General features: G+C 40.0%; 2 protein-coding genes across 4 annotated transcripts; one reads left to right on the forward strand and one right to left on the reverse strand.

The window, feature by feature from the left end:
* The first annotated feature begins 2,289 nt into the window (after window positions 1-2,289).
* LOC103342000 (cytochrome P450 CYP749A22-like) lies at window positions 2,290-4,699 on the forward strand. Its single transcript, XM_008245557.3, has 5 exons — window positions 2,290-2,824; window positions 2,925-3,151; window positions 3,289-3,521; window positions 3,627-4,005; window positions 4,092-4,699. Exons 1-5 carry the CDS (start codon window positions 2,542-2,544, stop codon window positions 4,518-4,520), a joined length of 1,551 nt encoding a protein of 516 aa, XP_008243779.1. The 5' UTR covers window positions 2,290-2,541; the 3' UTR covers window positions 4,521-4,699.
* Window positions 4,700-5,695: 996 nt separating this feature from the next.
* On the reverse strand, window positions 5,696-9,944 carry LOC103342001 (Armadillo/beta-catenin-like repeat family protein). Of its 3 annotated transcripts, none has more exons than XM_089047628.1 (4): window positions 9,565-9,944; window positions 8,099-9,259; window positions 7,643-7,952; window positions 5,696-7,463 (listed from the first exon to the last, which is right to left on the reverse strand). In XM_089047628.1, exons 1-4 carry the CDS (start codon window positions 9,610-9,612, stop codon window positions 5,878-5,880), a joined length of 3,105 nt encoding a protein of 1,034 aa, XP_088903754.1. In that variant the 5' UTR covers window positions 9,613-9,944; the 3' UTR covers window positions 5,696-5,877. The 3 variants fall into 3 exon arrangements, with proteins under 3 accessions (XP_088903754.1, XP_008243780.2, XP_088903756.1); XM_008245558.2 differs by having other exon boundaries at window positions 9,681-9,942; XM_089047630.1 differs by having other exon boundaries at window positions 9,531-9,670.
* Window positions 9,945-15,164: the final 5,220 nt, after the last annotated feature.

The following is a 15,164-nucleotide window of genomic DNA, read 5'->3' on the forward strand; positions in this document are numbered from 1 at the left end:
AACTGTTCGTGGCTTTGCAGACGAGTCATGATTTCTAGACAAATGTACAGTCCTCTCGCTTTGATCCTAAGATCGCACAAGCAACTCAAACCACGCTTCTCAACAGCCTCCTCACGGTAAATCATGGGTTTTAGGCGGCGAGCGGATACCGAGAATGTCCTAGACCTCCTGCATGCCATTGATCTTCTTACTGTTCGTGTTGACGAGGCGCTTGATCCTGGTAGATGAAGAAGCAACTCCCATAGGGACATTCCCAGCAAACAAGACCCCCTTAAGGAAGACTTGCTCGTGGAAGAATGAGGAAGCTTGGTCAAGGACTTATCCCGCTCAACTGGCAGATCATCTAGGTCCGAGCCATGCAGCTCCCATCTTTCAACATCTTCAGGGGGGCAGACCATCAGCCTCCTTCTGATGTTCACTCAGCAACTAGCGCAATCCACGAACCTGACAAGGATGTTTAAAGCTTGATGAACATTGATCGTGTTCGAGCCAAGATTGAGCTTCTTGTGGATGTCATTTTCTACAAGCATGAGACAGAAGTCAGTCAAACACACAGTAAAGAATTCCATGGCAATCTGTAGCAGATCATAGGGATGCAATTTACCATCACAGTAGGTGAGAGGAATGAGCGGACCGTCGCCAACCTCCCCTACCCGTCTGCCGCTGACTTCCAACATGTCCGTGCTCCACACATGATCGCCTTGACTCATACTATTCCTAGTTCGTGACACAAAAAGAAGAAGGAATTGAAGCAGTTTGGATCAACCACAAATAAGCCGACCCAAACGCCACCGCTCCAAAGAAGAGCGGCTTGCCTCTAGCCCAGGACAGCCCAAGTCAAAGAACAGTTGGCAAGTCAAAAGCCTCCTCCATTCAGGAGCCCAAATCCAAGGAGGAAGCCCAGTTACAGCTGGACAGCCCAACAAACAATTTGCATCTCCTACATGCCACCACGTGCCATGCAGAAGCTGGGGGGCATTTGTGGGAACCGAATTAAATCATACCCTAGGTCAAATAATTCATTCCATTTGGGGATTATTTGACCTAATTGGGAATTACTCAACCTAATTGGGAGTTACTCAATTTAATTGGGAGTTACCCAATTAAATTGAGAATTACCTAATTAAGTTGGGAATTGATTTGATTCCTACCCCAATTCCCAATTAAATGAGGAGTTACCTAATTAAATTAGGATTTGATCTGATACCTACCACGATTAAGGATTTGATTACCCTAATAAATCAAATCCCTAATTAATCAAATCAATTCCAAATAGGGGAGGAATAATTCCTTTCCATCTATGGAATTATTCCTCTGAAACCCTAATCTCCGAGACCATTATAAATACTTGGCTACGCACAAAGGTCAAGGTACGTCTAAATTCCTACTGAAACTCTGCAGAAATTATTTCTCACAAACCCTAGCCACCACTTTCTTTCTCTCTCTGACACAAGGCTCCGCCACCACACACGGCTCCGGCCACCCGGTTTTCCTTGAAATACCCTACCTAACTTAGGCATCGGAGGGCCTTTGACCAACACCCCGGGTGTGGTCCTTTTACCCCGATCTGTTTTGCAGGGAGAAAGAGAAGTGGAGAAGACGAATGAATCTTAGACGAATATCCTCGTGCTTGTACAAACAACAGTCAAGAACTCAATCATTAGCTTGTTCCAAGTGGCAGAAACGTTATCTTTTTTCTTTTCTTTTTTTTTCGTTTTGATGCAGATGAGTATGGTTATATTCCCCTGATGGTACTCTGTTAAGGAAAGCTAATGTTGAATTGGTACTTCACCATGATCCTCTAATCTGGGGACAAGACTCGCAACTTTTCAAATCAGGGAAAAAATTATTTATAAAAAAAAAAGGCCCCAGTAGCCGCGCGGCTATACCTTCGTATAGCCGGGTGGCTGTCCTATTTATTACCAAAAAAAAAAAAAAAGATGTTGCTAAAGCTACTAACAATAACGCAGGCGCTTTCCTACCCTTCGGAGTAGGAGGATCTCGAACTTGTGTGGTGGGATTGCTCTGTCAATGGTCTACAACGCTACTCCTTCACCCTTTCCCCGGGCTATGTCCACTTGCCCTTTCAGCAAGTAACAAATCGCCCACTCCGTGGAGTTCAGGTCATGCTACACTCCTTAAATCTTGCACTAGGTACGTATCTAGAAACCAGACATTAATCATAATAAAGCCTTTGGTTATGAAGTGAAATTGATAAAGTCAGGATGAAAACAATTGTTTATGTTAGAAGATGCCAGTAGAATATGAAAGTGATCATGTTAACTGCTACATTAGAAACACTAAAAAATAAACTCGCCGTCCATTTTGGGACCCTTTTTGTCATTGGTGACGAAGTGGGGAGATAATTCCAACATGAAGTCACAACCATGATGTATCAGAAGTCGACAAATGACCAGATGATTTAAAACTGGTTTTTTCTTGACTTTTTCTAAACAATCAGGAGCAAGGTAAGCTTTAAAAACTCACTAGGTTCAGAGAAAGAGATAGAGATAGCCAAAGAGAAAAACAATACCCCAAAAAATGACTAGTTTGGGAGGCCTAATAATCATTCTTTCAAGCTTTCTGTGTCTGCTCCTTGTCTTAGCTTTCATCAAGATCCTTCACAAACTATGGTGGACTCCGATTCGCATACAGAAGCTGATGGCTTTGCAGGGGATCAAAGGTCCTTCTTACAGATTCATCCATGGAAACACCAAAGAAATCTCCAACATGAAAAAGGAAGTCATGGACAGGCCCCAAATTTTGTCACACGACATACTTTCTGTAGTTCAACCTCACATTCACTCGTGGACCAAGAAATATGGTAACTGACAAACAAGCCATCTCAATTAGTTAACATTGTATTTAAATCTTAGTTCTATCTAAACAAGATCACTTTTGGTCATTTTTGCATGCAATTACAGGTAAGAATTATCTTCAATGGCATGGTTCACAGGCTCAGTTGGTCATTACAGAACCTGAGTTGTGCAAACAGATACTGAATAACAAAGGCAGCGCTTATCCGAAAAGAGAGCCCCCAAACCTTGTGAAGAAGCTAGTGGGAGATGGCCTTGTGGCAACAACTAAAGCTGAAAAATGGGCAAAATTGCGAAAGCTGGCCACCCATGCCTTCCATGGAGAGGGTTTAAAAGTAAAATTTTTTAAACTACTGGTATTTTGTTGCAAAGAGTATTATAGTAATAGCTGTGTCGATTATATTTAAACACCAAAAGATTAAATTGAAGTCAAAAGTCTGCTAATAGCATAATTGTATTATTGTTTTACTAGAGTATGATTCCAGAAATGATAGCTAGTGCCGAGACGATGCTAGAAAGGTGGACATTTTATGAAGGAAAAGAGATTGAGGTTTATGAAGAGTTTAGATTGTTCACGTCGGAAGTGATTTCCAGAACAGCATTTGGCAGCAGCTATGTAGAAGGACAGAACATATTTGAGATGTTGATGAAGTTAGGCTTCCTAATAGCAAAAAATTTTCTCAAAGTCAGGGTTCCTGGAATCAGGTAACATAGTACTTTTAATACTCCAACTGAAGAGAACAGGAAATTTAAAAAAATTGGAGAGTTACTTCTGTTATCTCAGTTTTAGTCTTTCATTTAATGTTGCAGTAAGTTTTTCAAAACCAGTGATGAGATTGAATCGGACAAACTTGAGAAAGGAATTCATGCCTCCATAATAGAGATGGCTAAGAAAAGAGAAAAGAAGACAATGGCTGGAGAAATGGACAGCTTTGGAAGTGATTTTCTTGGATTACTTTTGAAGGCTAATCATGAAACCAATGAGAACCAGGGGATTTCGGTGGATGAGTTAACTGATGAGTGCAAGACGTTTTACTTTGCTGGACAAGAAACCACTAATACATTGCTTTCTTGGACTGTCTTTCTCCTGGCACTCCATACAGATTGGCAAGAGGAAGCAAGAAAGGAGGTGCTACAATTATTTGGCAAACAAACTCCAAATCTTGATGGCATTGGCAAACTGAAAACAGTAAGAAACTTGTCTAGGTGGTAGAAATATGTTCTCAATAAAGTTTGAGATCCTGATTCAGTTATCTATTTTTCATTTTCATGCAGATGAGTATGATCATCAATGAGGCTCTAAGGTTATATCCCCCTGTTGTTTCGGTTATAAGGAAAGTCGAAAGGGAAGTTAGACTAGGAAAGCTGATTGTTCCTGGTAATCTTGAATTGATTGTCTCAATAGTAGCACTTCACCATGATCCTCAAATCTGGGGACAAGATGTGCAACTTTTCAAACCAGAGAGATTCTCGGAAGGGGTTGCCAAAGCAACCAACAATCATGTAGGTGCATTCATACCCTTTGGACTGGGACCTCGAACTTGTGTGGGCTTGAACTTTGGGACCACTGAAGCGAAGATTGCTTTGTCGATGATTCTACAACGCTACGCCTTCACCCTTTCCCCGGGTTATGTCCACTTGCCCTTACGTTATCTTACAGTCCGGCCACAACATGGAGTGCAGGTAATGCTGCAGTCACTTTGAACTGCCACAACATGGAGTGCAGGCAAGGTTGCCTTGTACTTTCAACTTGACAAAGCAATTGTTCTCTTTAGTTTGGCAGCATTTTGGATAGTCCAAAGTTTTCCTGTTTGTTTTTGTTTGTTAGTAGAATGAAATCTTATGCTTACTTTTTGATAATAAACATTTTCAGTTTGAATGCATCATCCATATATAGTAAAAGGAATTTAAATAAATAATGGCAGCAATATAGTAGACTACTACTCTTTTATTCATATAGTAGTAGTGAGTAAGTAGTTACTTCATTCAAAGCTCTCCCTGGAGATAGCATAATCTCTTCCAGGTGCTTTCATATTCCCTGCTGAATTGCCTCCACCACCACCACCACTTGCTCCTCCTACATTGGATGACTTACCTCCACCACCAGCATTTTGGTTTCCATTTCCAACCTGGCTATTACTATTACCATTAGACCTTTTGCTGCCTCCATTTTTGCAATACAAAGTGTTTTTCTGGTTTCTTTTTTCCTTGGTGAGAAAAGTGCAAATTACTCGGTTCTGTGGCTTTGTTGGAGGGCTGCATGGCTATATATATACATACACAGATTCAGAATGTAGTGCATCAGTTTGATTCTAAGAATTAAAAAAGAGTGAAAAGTGAAAAAATTAATAGAAGAAGCATTGGAACTGCTAGAATTATATTGACTGTTTGTTCATCGAACTTGAGTTTTCCAATTACCGTGATGGCATGGGATTGGGATTTGAATACTTGAACCTTTGGATGAATATTATACATTGGAATATGGTGTTTCCAATCCAATCTAAGAATGTGGTTTCTGAATGCTAATTAGGAAGAGAAGGATGGTATTAAAGTCAATGCATTTCCCAACAACAATTGTACAATAAACAAAGCTTGAACTTCAACCTGCAATCCTCCATTAGAATTTGTTTAGTTGGCCTTGTTATGCTTTGCTCAAATATCAGATGCCTCAACCAGGAAAAAAAAATAAAAAATCACGTGTAATATGGAACTATGATTTACCGTATCTACTATCTCTCCATCAAGTTTCCTTGGAAATTGAAATGAGCCAAATTTTGGATAGAATAATAGAATATTGGGATTTGGGTTTGGATATAAACTCATAATCTACATGGACGTCTGAGCTTTCTAGACACTCCTTCCAGTGACATCCGTTACTGTTAGTGAGGAACCAAAATAATAAAATTTCATTTACTATTTACAACATGGCATGCTTGCTGTGAGCATGACATTTTAATATATTGGAGCACACAGATTTGACAGTTGCCAACTGGCAGTTGGCAGTTGACAGTTCCTGAAAAGCACCATTACAATGTATGACCATGATAGTGGACAGACGGTTTTACATGGTATAGTTGGAAGTATAGAGATTGGGCATCTTATTCAAATGCCTCAAAATCTTCTCAGCCATCTGCCTGGTATTTCCAGCTCCATGATGAAAAGCATTCACCAGTATGGCAGGCAACACCCTGTCGTTTGATATATCTGAAGCAGACTTATCCCCACCTTTGTTCAAGAACTTTTCAATCACCCAAAATGACTTCTGCCAGAGCCCCTCTTCCCTGTGCTCTTTCACCACATTCAAAACTTGTTGCACAGCGTTTGCCTCACTCAGCATGCTCACACTCTTGTCCACATCAACTTTGTCATCCAACAAAGTGCATATAGTTGACAATGCAGCTTCCACAACCTCTGCATTCTCATTTCCCAGACAAACCAATAGCCTCTCAACTGCCTTTGCATCAACTATGCAGAAGGTGTTTTGTGAAGAACAGACCCCTCTGTGAACCGGGCACAGTGGTATTTTACTCCTCCTTGATGAGCCACAGAATAGATACTTGGGCAGGTAGAACAACTTCTTTCTCTTGATTTGTGGTGGTTTGGATAATCTTATTGACTCTGTAGAAAGATTCTCCAACCCAATTGCTGATAACCTCTGAACTTCATCACTTGATGGTTGTATGAGTAGTTCTGTGAATACTGCTGTAAAATTGTGTGTTCTTGCTGAAAACAGTATTTGGGGTTCATATAATGTTGTTGTGAATCTGACTAGAATGCCTACTAGACCTTCTAAGTAAGCTCTTTCAAACCTGGTTGCTCTTGTTCCTCTTTTTTGAATTTGATTGATTGCTTCTAGGATTGTAGGCACTGTATTATTGTATAGAAGAGCTAGGTTGAGCGTCAGGTTTTGATGGGGAAGTTGAGCTAGAAATTTAGCCGAAAGTGCCTGCTTCTCGGTGATGAGGGTTGTATCAGTTGGGCTCTGGACAAGATCCTCAGGCTGTCCTCTGGTTTTGCAGAGTCTTTCTGCTAGCACATTGCCCATAAGGGGTGAAAGAACAGTTAGTAGCGTGGTCGCTGCAATGGCAAGTTCTTCATGTGGGTTATTGATGAATTCAATGAGGGTGTAGCTTGCTTCAGTTTCTTTTACCAGTGAGACAATGGTGGCTGCAGATCTGGGGATCTTAGCAATAAACAAAAGAATTCTGATGAGGTTGTTGTTTAGTTCATCTGAGGTTGAGTTCTTGAGCATGTACATGATGTTACACACCACATAGTCCGAAGTCATGGTGTGACCGTGAGAATTAACCTGGAGGTTCTCAAGCTCAATCCCAGCATCAAGTATATTTGCAAGGATTGCAACTGCTTCATTTTTTGAGTTCATTGGCTCATTTTGAATATTTCGAATGAACATCTCTTCAACCATGATTTGCACAATTCCTGCTTCTTCAAGTATTTTTCCATTTGGCTGGTATAATGAGAGTTGTGCTAGAGCTTTGAATGCTGCCCTTCGGGTCAGGGTATTTCCCCTATGTACCATTTTGATGAGAGCAGGAGAGGCCCTCTCAGCAACATAAGTTTTGCTGTCATGTCCAAGAACAATTTCCCCAAGGTAACTTGCCATTTCCATCATCATCTCTTCACAACCTGTTATTTCAGAGAAAAAAAAAATATAAGATAACATTTGAGATTTTCAACAACTAACTTATCATATGTCATTTAATCTGAACTTGCAGAATGGTCACAATGATAAAATTAGTGGTCCAAAAAGTTTAAATTTCTTTGTTATTTATGCTTGGCTGGAACTGTGGAGTTGTGGAAATTACCTTCAGTAAGATTCTTTAGGAGGGGTTCCAGGAATCCATTTTCTGCCATGTTTTTTATGTTATTTGGCGAATGCTCTAAATTCCTTAAGATTTCATCTGCTTTTTCTGAAGCAAAGGCATCAATAGACCGTCTATATTTAATCCTGATCAACATAAGGATTGCTCCAGTGACTGATCCAATTCTCTCACATAATGATTGTGATCTTGAAAGCTCAAGCAAGTATAGCAATGATGCATGCCTTATGGACTGGTGACTACTAGAAAGCATCTTGATTATAGTTGAAATATTCGTTGTTTGCGCAATCATTTCCTGCACAAGAAACCACTGTCAAAGTTGGAGCAAAAAAGTTTTCATTCTAGTCAATCTACTGGTTTGGTTAGTGCATGTTTTAGTAAATCATAGTACTTTTCTTAATTGGTTGTTTCTCATTAGAAATGAGGAAATTGAAATTTGACCTTGCTGTCATTATCATCCTCCACCAGTTGCCTCAAAAGTTCCAGCACTGCACATCTAACATCTTTGTCTTTGTACTCCAGACACTGAACAAGCAATGGCAATATTCCAACACTCCGAACTTGCACCTTACTGTAAGGGTTCCCTTGGCAGATACTTTGCACGTCCATTACTGCTTCAAGTACCATATTCTCTGAACTAGCCAAGGACAATGCTGTACGAGCAACCTTAATCCTTGCTGCCTGATTCCTTTCCTTCCACTCCTCTAATGTGGATTTCAGAGCTATGTTGGCATTGAAAGATTTACTCATCAACTTTTGTCCAGTGATTGGGCAGAAAATTTCTTCTGAGTCGTTGAACATCTCAAACCACTCAACAATTGCTTTCCTCTCGTAGGTCACTCCACTTCTTATGGTTACTGGGTCATCCATGATCTTCTTTGTCAGTGGGCAGAAGAAAGTCTCATACAGAGGCTCCATGTACTCACCCACCTGTGGAAATGTTGTTAATGATCCACTCATGCTCCCATGTTTTCTTTTGCTGACCCAACTTGTGCTTTTAAGGATTTCAATCAGCTGAGGTGTATTTAAGAGCTGAGGATTCTCCGTGGAAACCTCAAAATCTATAGAGTAGAGATCTGTTTCTTCTTTTGGTGTTTGTTTTTCCTTTGGTTGCTCTTCCAAGGACAGCATCTTTGTATCTTGTTCATTGGTCTCAGATGTTTGAGCTTCAAAATGAGCATTCTGCATCTCCTTTGAAAGCGACCGCATTGCAACTTCTGCATATTGTTGGTCTCCAAATGTGGAGGACGGTATCAAGCTCAGGCATTCTCCTATGTGCTTAATGACCTCCTCCAGCTGTGCTATAATGATTCTCAGTTCAGGATCTGAGAATGGTTGGATGCCTATTTGGCATCTCTCCACAAGATCTTTGGCCAGATTAACACTTTTGGAAATAGACTGCAGAATTTCCATTGCATTTTCTGGGCAGGTGTCAGTCATCTTCAACTCCATTATGGCCATAGAAGCCCGATAGAGGTAGCAAGCAGTCTCAATGAAATTTTCGTGTTCCACCTCGATGCTTACTACCAATTCCGTGATTTCTGAAATGGATGCCAGTATGGAATCTGCAAGACTTTCAACTGGACTTGCATCTTCCTTGAGCTGAAGAAAAGAATGATACAGATTAGTCTTTTACCACACTCATGAATCTATGAAGTTAAGGAATCTATTTTTCTATAGACAAAGATTCCTTGGTTTTCATCCTTAAGATACTCCCACAAAATAAAGTTAGTGATACAGGTTTTCTGCCACCAAGAAATTTAGTGAGTTAATAAAGGTTATTCAATTTAATAGTTTCATGTTTTTGTTTTTGTACTACTTATACCTGGTGACAGATATATCAGCTAGCATGCTTGTATCATTCAAAAGTTACCTGAGAAACTAATTCGTAAACGGTAGAACTTTACCACTTTGTAGATAGACGTATGAAAGCTTCCCAGAGCCTTGATTTTCATTTCTCAAACACATAAGAATTGTAAAAGGCTAAAAAGAAAGAAAAAAAAATGCTTTTGAAGTCTCCTACCGGCATCCAGTTGTAGTTGGTCTGAATTATATAGCCTTGCTGTTATGAACCTCAACCACAAAACCACAAAACCAGAGTGCTAAGCAGAAGACTTGGCAAAGATGAAACTTTCAATTATGAGTCACTGATAGCTCTTTGAATGTTTGTGTGATCTCACCGATAGTAATTTTTATTTAGTTAGATACCTTTTGTGTTGATAGACTCAAGAGCAGGCACAAAAGACTTGGTCAGCTAGCAATCACTTCTGGTTTGGCTGGAAGTTTCTATCAGATGAATTACTAGCATACAGAAGAAAGCCTCTGATACTGGTTAGTGTTACGTGTAGTCGTTCTTCTTCTTTTTTAATTAATTCCTATAGGATTGACTAAGTAGTTTCTTCAAGATATGCATTTGTTTTATTTATAATCAAGGTTTGAAAGTCATGACTGGTAATTTACTTTACTTTAACAAGGTAGACTCTTTCTTTTTGCCATATATTAGGACCATGCTGAGTTGATGTGATGCAATGCAAGGTAAGCACTAAGAAATGTGTTTGACATTACAAAGAAGCTGGATGGAGGCATGAAAGCCTATGCACAACCATGTGAAATAACTAAACTAGCACTTACAGCTGATCCACTCTGATGCATGGGGAGACGGATTGAAGACGAAATGAAGACGGATCAAACTTAGAGCATCCACAATGATGCTCTTTATTTCTTAGCTAAAATTTAGCTAAAAATATAAGAAAGCCATTTTAGGAGCTCACTAAAAAAATTTCAACTCCAACCATATTCCCTAATTTGGAGAGCCATAAATGCTATAACTCTTTTTTAATTGGTTCATCTCTCTTAAAAAAATAAAATAAAAAATAGTTAGCATTAAATAAAGATTTGAAATACTCATTAAATAAAGTAGTATTAAATTATAGGGAGCCCCTATGAGTCCTTTCTCTCTCCTCAGATTTAGGAGCTCCTAGAAGACTCCCTATTTTAGGAGGTGGATAGGGAGCATAGTTGGAGTTGTATTTTTACAATTCCTCCCTAAAATTTGTCTAAGGATGTGATTTAGAAAGCTCATTGTGGATGCTCCAGTTTGGGATTGCTGTCACTTTTAAAAAAAGTTGCTTCTACTGTGCTTTGAAAATAATTAGTTGTAAAGTAAAGTAGCTCCATGTTTAGTAAACAATATTTTTAAAGTACTGTTATTACAAAAAGCAGTGTCAAAACTGTTTGGTAAATTTTAATATAAAATTGTTGTGACTGTGAATAATGACTAAAATAGACATGATATTAAAAGTGTTATGTACTAATCATGTGGTGGTAGTGGTAGTGATGGAGTGGAGGTAGTGATGGTGATGAAGGTGGAGTTGGTGGTTGTGATAGTGGTGGTGGTGGTGGTGGGGATGGCGATTGTGGAGGTGCTGGTAGTGGCAGCATGGTGGAGGTTCTGTAGGTGGTAGTGGATGTGGAGGTTTTGGAGGAGGAGATGGTAGTGTTGGTGGTGATGGTGGTAGTGTTGGTGGTGATGGTGGTGGTGGTGGTGGTGATGGTGATGGTTATGGTGATGGTGGAGGTGGAGGTGGAGGTGGAGGAGGTGGTGGTGAAGGTGGTGGAGGAGGTGGTCATTGTGGTGATGGTGACGGAGGATGAGGAGGAGAAGGATGTGGTGGTGGTGGTGGCGGTGGTTGTGGAGATAGTGAATGTGGTGGTGCAAGTGGTGGAGTTAGATGTGGAAGTGGAGGTGGTGTCATTTTTAAAATGAATGATGGTATTTTGGGAATTAAAAATTCATTAAAAGTTCATCTCTGCTTGAAAGCACTTTGAAAAGTAACTCGAGTCTGCTTTTAAAAGTCAAAAGGCCACTACTTTTAAAATAATCGAGATATTTTATTTTTACCAAACACCTTAAACTGCTTAACTTTAAAGTAAAACAGATTTTTGGCGAAAAAAAAAAAAAGCAATCCTAAACGGGGCCTTAGTACATGAGCACATATACACTATCTTTACGAAACTCATGACGTTGGTTAACCAATACACTTGGGGAGAGAAAACTCATCATCCACTCAAACTTCTACACGTGGCATATACTTGTACGCACCAAGGCCACCACCCTTAAACACGTGACATATACAATTGGCTGAACTAGAAGCTTAATGTGCTAAACATTAAACGCACAATTATTACTTGAGGACAAACGTTGTCTACCCAGATTAGAGCTTGCTGTTAACCAATATCAAAAGAAGAACTATGAAGAACAATTTCTAGAGAGAGAGAATGAGATATCTGGAATAGAGAGAGAGAGAGCACAGAAAAATGAACTTCCTTTCTTAATGAATAGGTAAAATCAGAATACACTACTTATACACAGCCATCTTAACTAACTAACTATCACATCTTCTAATCTTATGCCAAGTGTCACAATCCTACTCTAACATCCCCCCTCAATCTCACGCTGGGATAAACCAAGCATGAGATTGTGACAATGAGTATGGAAGAGAGGAGCACTTAAGCCTTTGGTGAATATATCAGCAAATTGCTCTCTGGAAGACACAAACTGCACAAAGAGCTGTTGTTTGGCCACCCGTTCCCGAACAAAATGAACATCGATCTCAATATGTTTGGTCCTCTGATGCAGAACGGGATTGAAGGATAAAGCAATTGCGGATAGGTTATCACAAAAAAGCACCGGTTGCTGAGCAATGGGAACCCGCAAAAACACCAGAATTGTTTGAGCCACAAGTTCTGCAGAAGTAGTTGACAAAGCACGATATTCGCCTCGGGAAGATCGAGAAACATTGTTTTAGAGGACCAAGACACGTGGATTGGAACCAAGAAACACAACCAAACCAGAGTGGACCGCCGATCATTTGATCTCCTCGATCACTAAATGCTGTTAAGTTCAAGTTTCCGAGTATAGCTAAGGCCGAAGTGCAGTGTACCCTTCAAGTACCAAGAATCCGCTTGACGGCTGTGAAATGTGACACCATTGGATTTTGCATAAATTGACAAACCTGATGCACAGAAAATGCAATATCAGTCGGGTGAAAGTCGATATCTGCAAAGCTCCGGCAATACTGCGATACAAGGTGGGGTTCCCATAAGGCTGACCATCATCTTTGAGCAATCGGTGATAAGGAAGGCAAGGAGTATCACACGCTTTGGCTTCAGTCATTTCAGTTTTGACAAGGAGATCTTGGACATACTTAGACTGTGACAAAAACAATCCAGAGTCGGTACGAGAAATTTGGATTCCCAAAAAATAATGCAAATCTCCTAAGTCTTTGAGCTCAAACTCAACTGTGAGAGAATGAATAACCTTGTGAATTTCACTGAGAGCACTGCCAGTAATGATGATATCATCCACATATACCAATAAGATGACAATACAAGAATCCACTTGTTTCACAAATAGAGAGGAGTCAGAGTATGTATGTTGAAACCCCAATGTAGGTAAAAAGGAAGTGAACCTGTCATTCCAGGCTCGGGGAGCCTGTTTTAACCCATATAAAGATTTATGAAGTTTGCAAACCAAAGTTGGATGATGAGAATCCCCAAATCCAGGAGGTTGAGCCATGTACACCTCTTCTTGGAGAATACCATGCAAAAAAGCATTCTTGACATCGAGTTGGCGTAACGGCCAACCAAAATGGGCAGCAAGAGCTAAGACAATCCGCACTGTAGTTGGTTTAACGACAGGACAAAGTTTCCCCATAATCTTGACCTGGTTCTTGATGAACCCTTTAGCAACCAATCGCGCCTTATGTCGTGCAATAGACCCATCTGCATGTTTTTTAATCTTAAAAATCCACTTACATCCCACCAGATTCTTGTCAGGAGGTAATGGCACCAAACTCCAGTGTCCCCGAGAATGAAGAGCATCGACTTCCTCTTGCATAGCAGTCAACCAAACGGGCACTTTTAAAGCTGACTTGTAAGTGGCAGGCTCAACTAAGGATAAATCAACACCCCCAGACTCCTGTAGAGTTGTTAGAAAAACCTTCTTCTTCACAATGCCACTTTTACTTCGAGTTTGCATGGGATGCAGATTCATATGAGGAACCTCAAGAACTATTTGCATGGAGTCAGGTTGAAAAGAATCAGCCAATGGTAAAGTGTCAGTTGGCAGAGCTCCAGCATTGGACTCATGTACCACAGGGATTGATGATAAAGATGGAGATGCACCAGTAATGGACAGAGGTGATGGTAAAAAGGATGGAGCAGGAGTATTGCGAGGTGAAATGAAAGCATCTGATGCAGTAGTGTCATGAGAGGTAGGCAATGCAATAAGATTGTTAGTAGTGACAACAGGTAAAGGAGGAGATGGACGTGGCAGAGGAAGAGATTGAAAAATAACCTTTGAATGGGGCACTAAGTCGGCATATGGAAAATCATGTTCATCAAAAACAACATGTCTAGATATATATATACGTTTCCCAGACACATCATAACAGATATAGCCTTTATACTGAGAAGCATATCCCAAAAAGACACACTTAATGGTTTTTGGTTGAAGTTTGTGGGTAAGATAAGGTTTTAACAAGGGATAACAGGCACAACCAAATATTCGTAGATGAGAAATGGCTGGAACATTTCCAAACAAAACTTCAAAGGGAGATTTATCATGTAAGATGGATGTAGGCATTCTATTAATCAAGTAGGATGCAGTTTGGACAGCATAAGTCCAAAAAGAAGATGGCAGGGTGGCATGTTGTAATAAGGTGATGGTAGTCTCGATAAAATGTCTATGTTTTCGTTCAGCGAGCCCATTTTGTTCAGGTGTGTATGGACATGACTTTTGATGAATGATACCCTTATCAGCAAGAAAAGCTTGAAACTGTTTGCTAACATACTCTCCCCCCCCATCACTCTGAAGAATCTGAATGGAAGTGGAAAATTGAGTTTGAACATATTTGTAGAAGGTAACAAATACAGAATACACGTCACTTTTATTGATTAGGGGAAAAAGCCAACAATACCGTGTACATTCATCCACAAAAATCACATAATACCTGTATCCATCAACAGAAATACAAGGAGAGGGACCCCAAAGGTCACTATGGATGATATGAAAAGGTTTGACAGACTTGTGGACACTGTGGGAAAAGGGAAGTTTACAAAACTTGCCCTGAAGACAACTATGACACATGACAGCTGAAGAAATGGGTTTACATTGTACATGTGCCTTTTGTAACATCAATGTAACAATTTTATTTGTAGGATGACCTAGTCTATGATGCCAAGTAGAAGAGAGGACTAGCTGACCAAGATATGCTCGAGGTTGAAGTTTGGTGGTTGTGAGAACAGAATGAGAAGATGCAAGAGGAATGGGATAAAGTCCATTACGGCACAGCCCTTTGTAAAGAATCCTCCCTGTGGCTTTGTCCTGAATCCAAAAACAAAAAGCATCAAAAATTAACCAACAATTGTTGTCCAAACAAAGCCGATGCACAGACAACAAATTTTGAGTCAACTTTGGAACATATAGAACTGAATTCAAGTTGAT

The sequence above is a fragment of the Prunus mume genome, linkage group LG2 (genome assembly GCF_029339155.1).
Source record: "Prunus mume cultivar Tortuosa linkage group LG2, ASM2933915v1, whole genome shotgun sequence".
Classification (NCBI taxonomy): Eukaryota; Viridiplantae; Streptophyta; class Magnoliopsida; order Rosales; family Rosaceae; genus Prunus; species Prunus mume.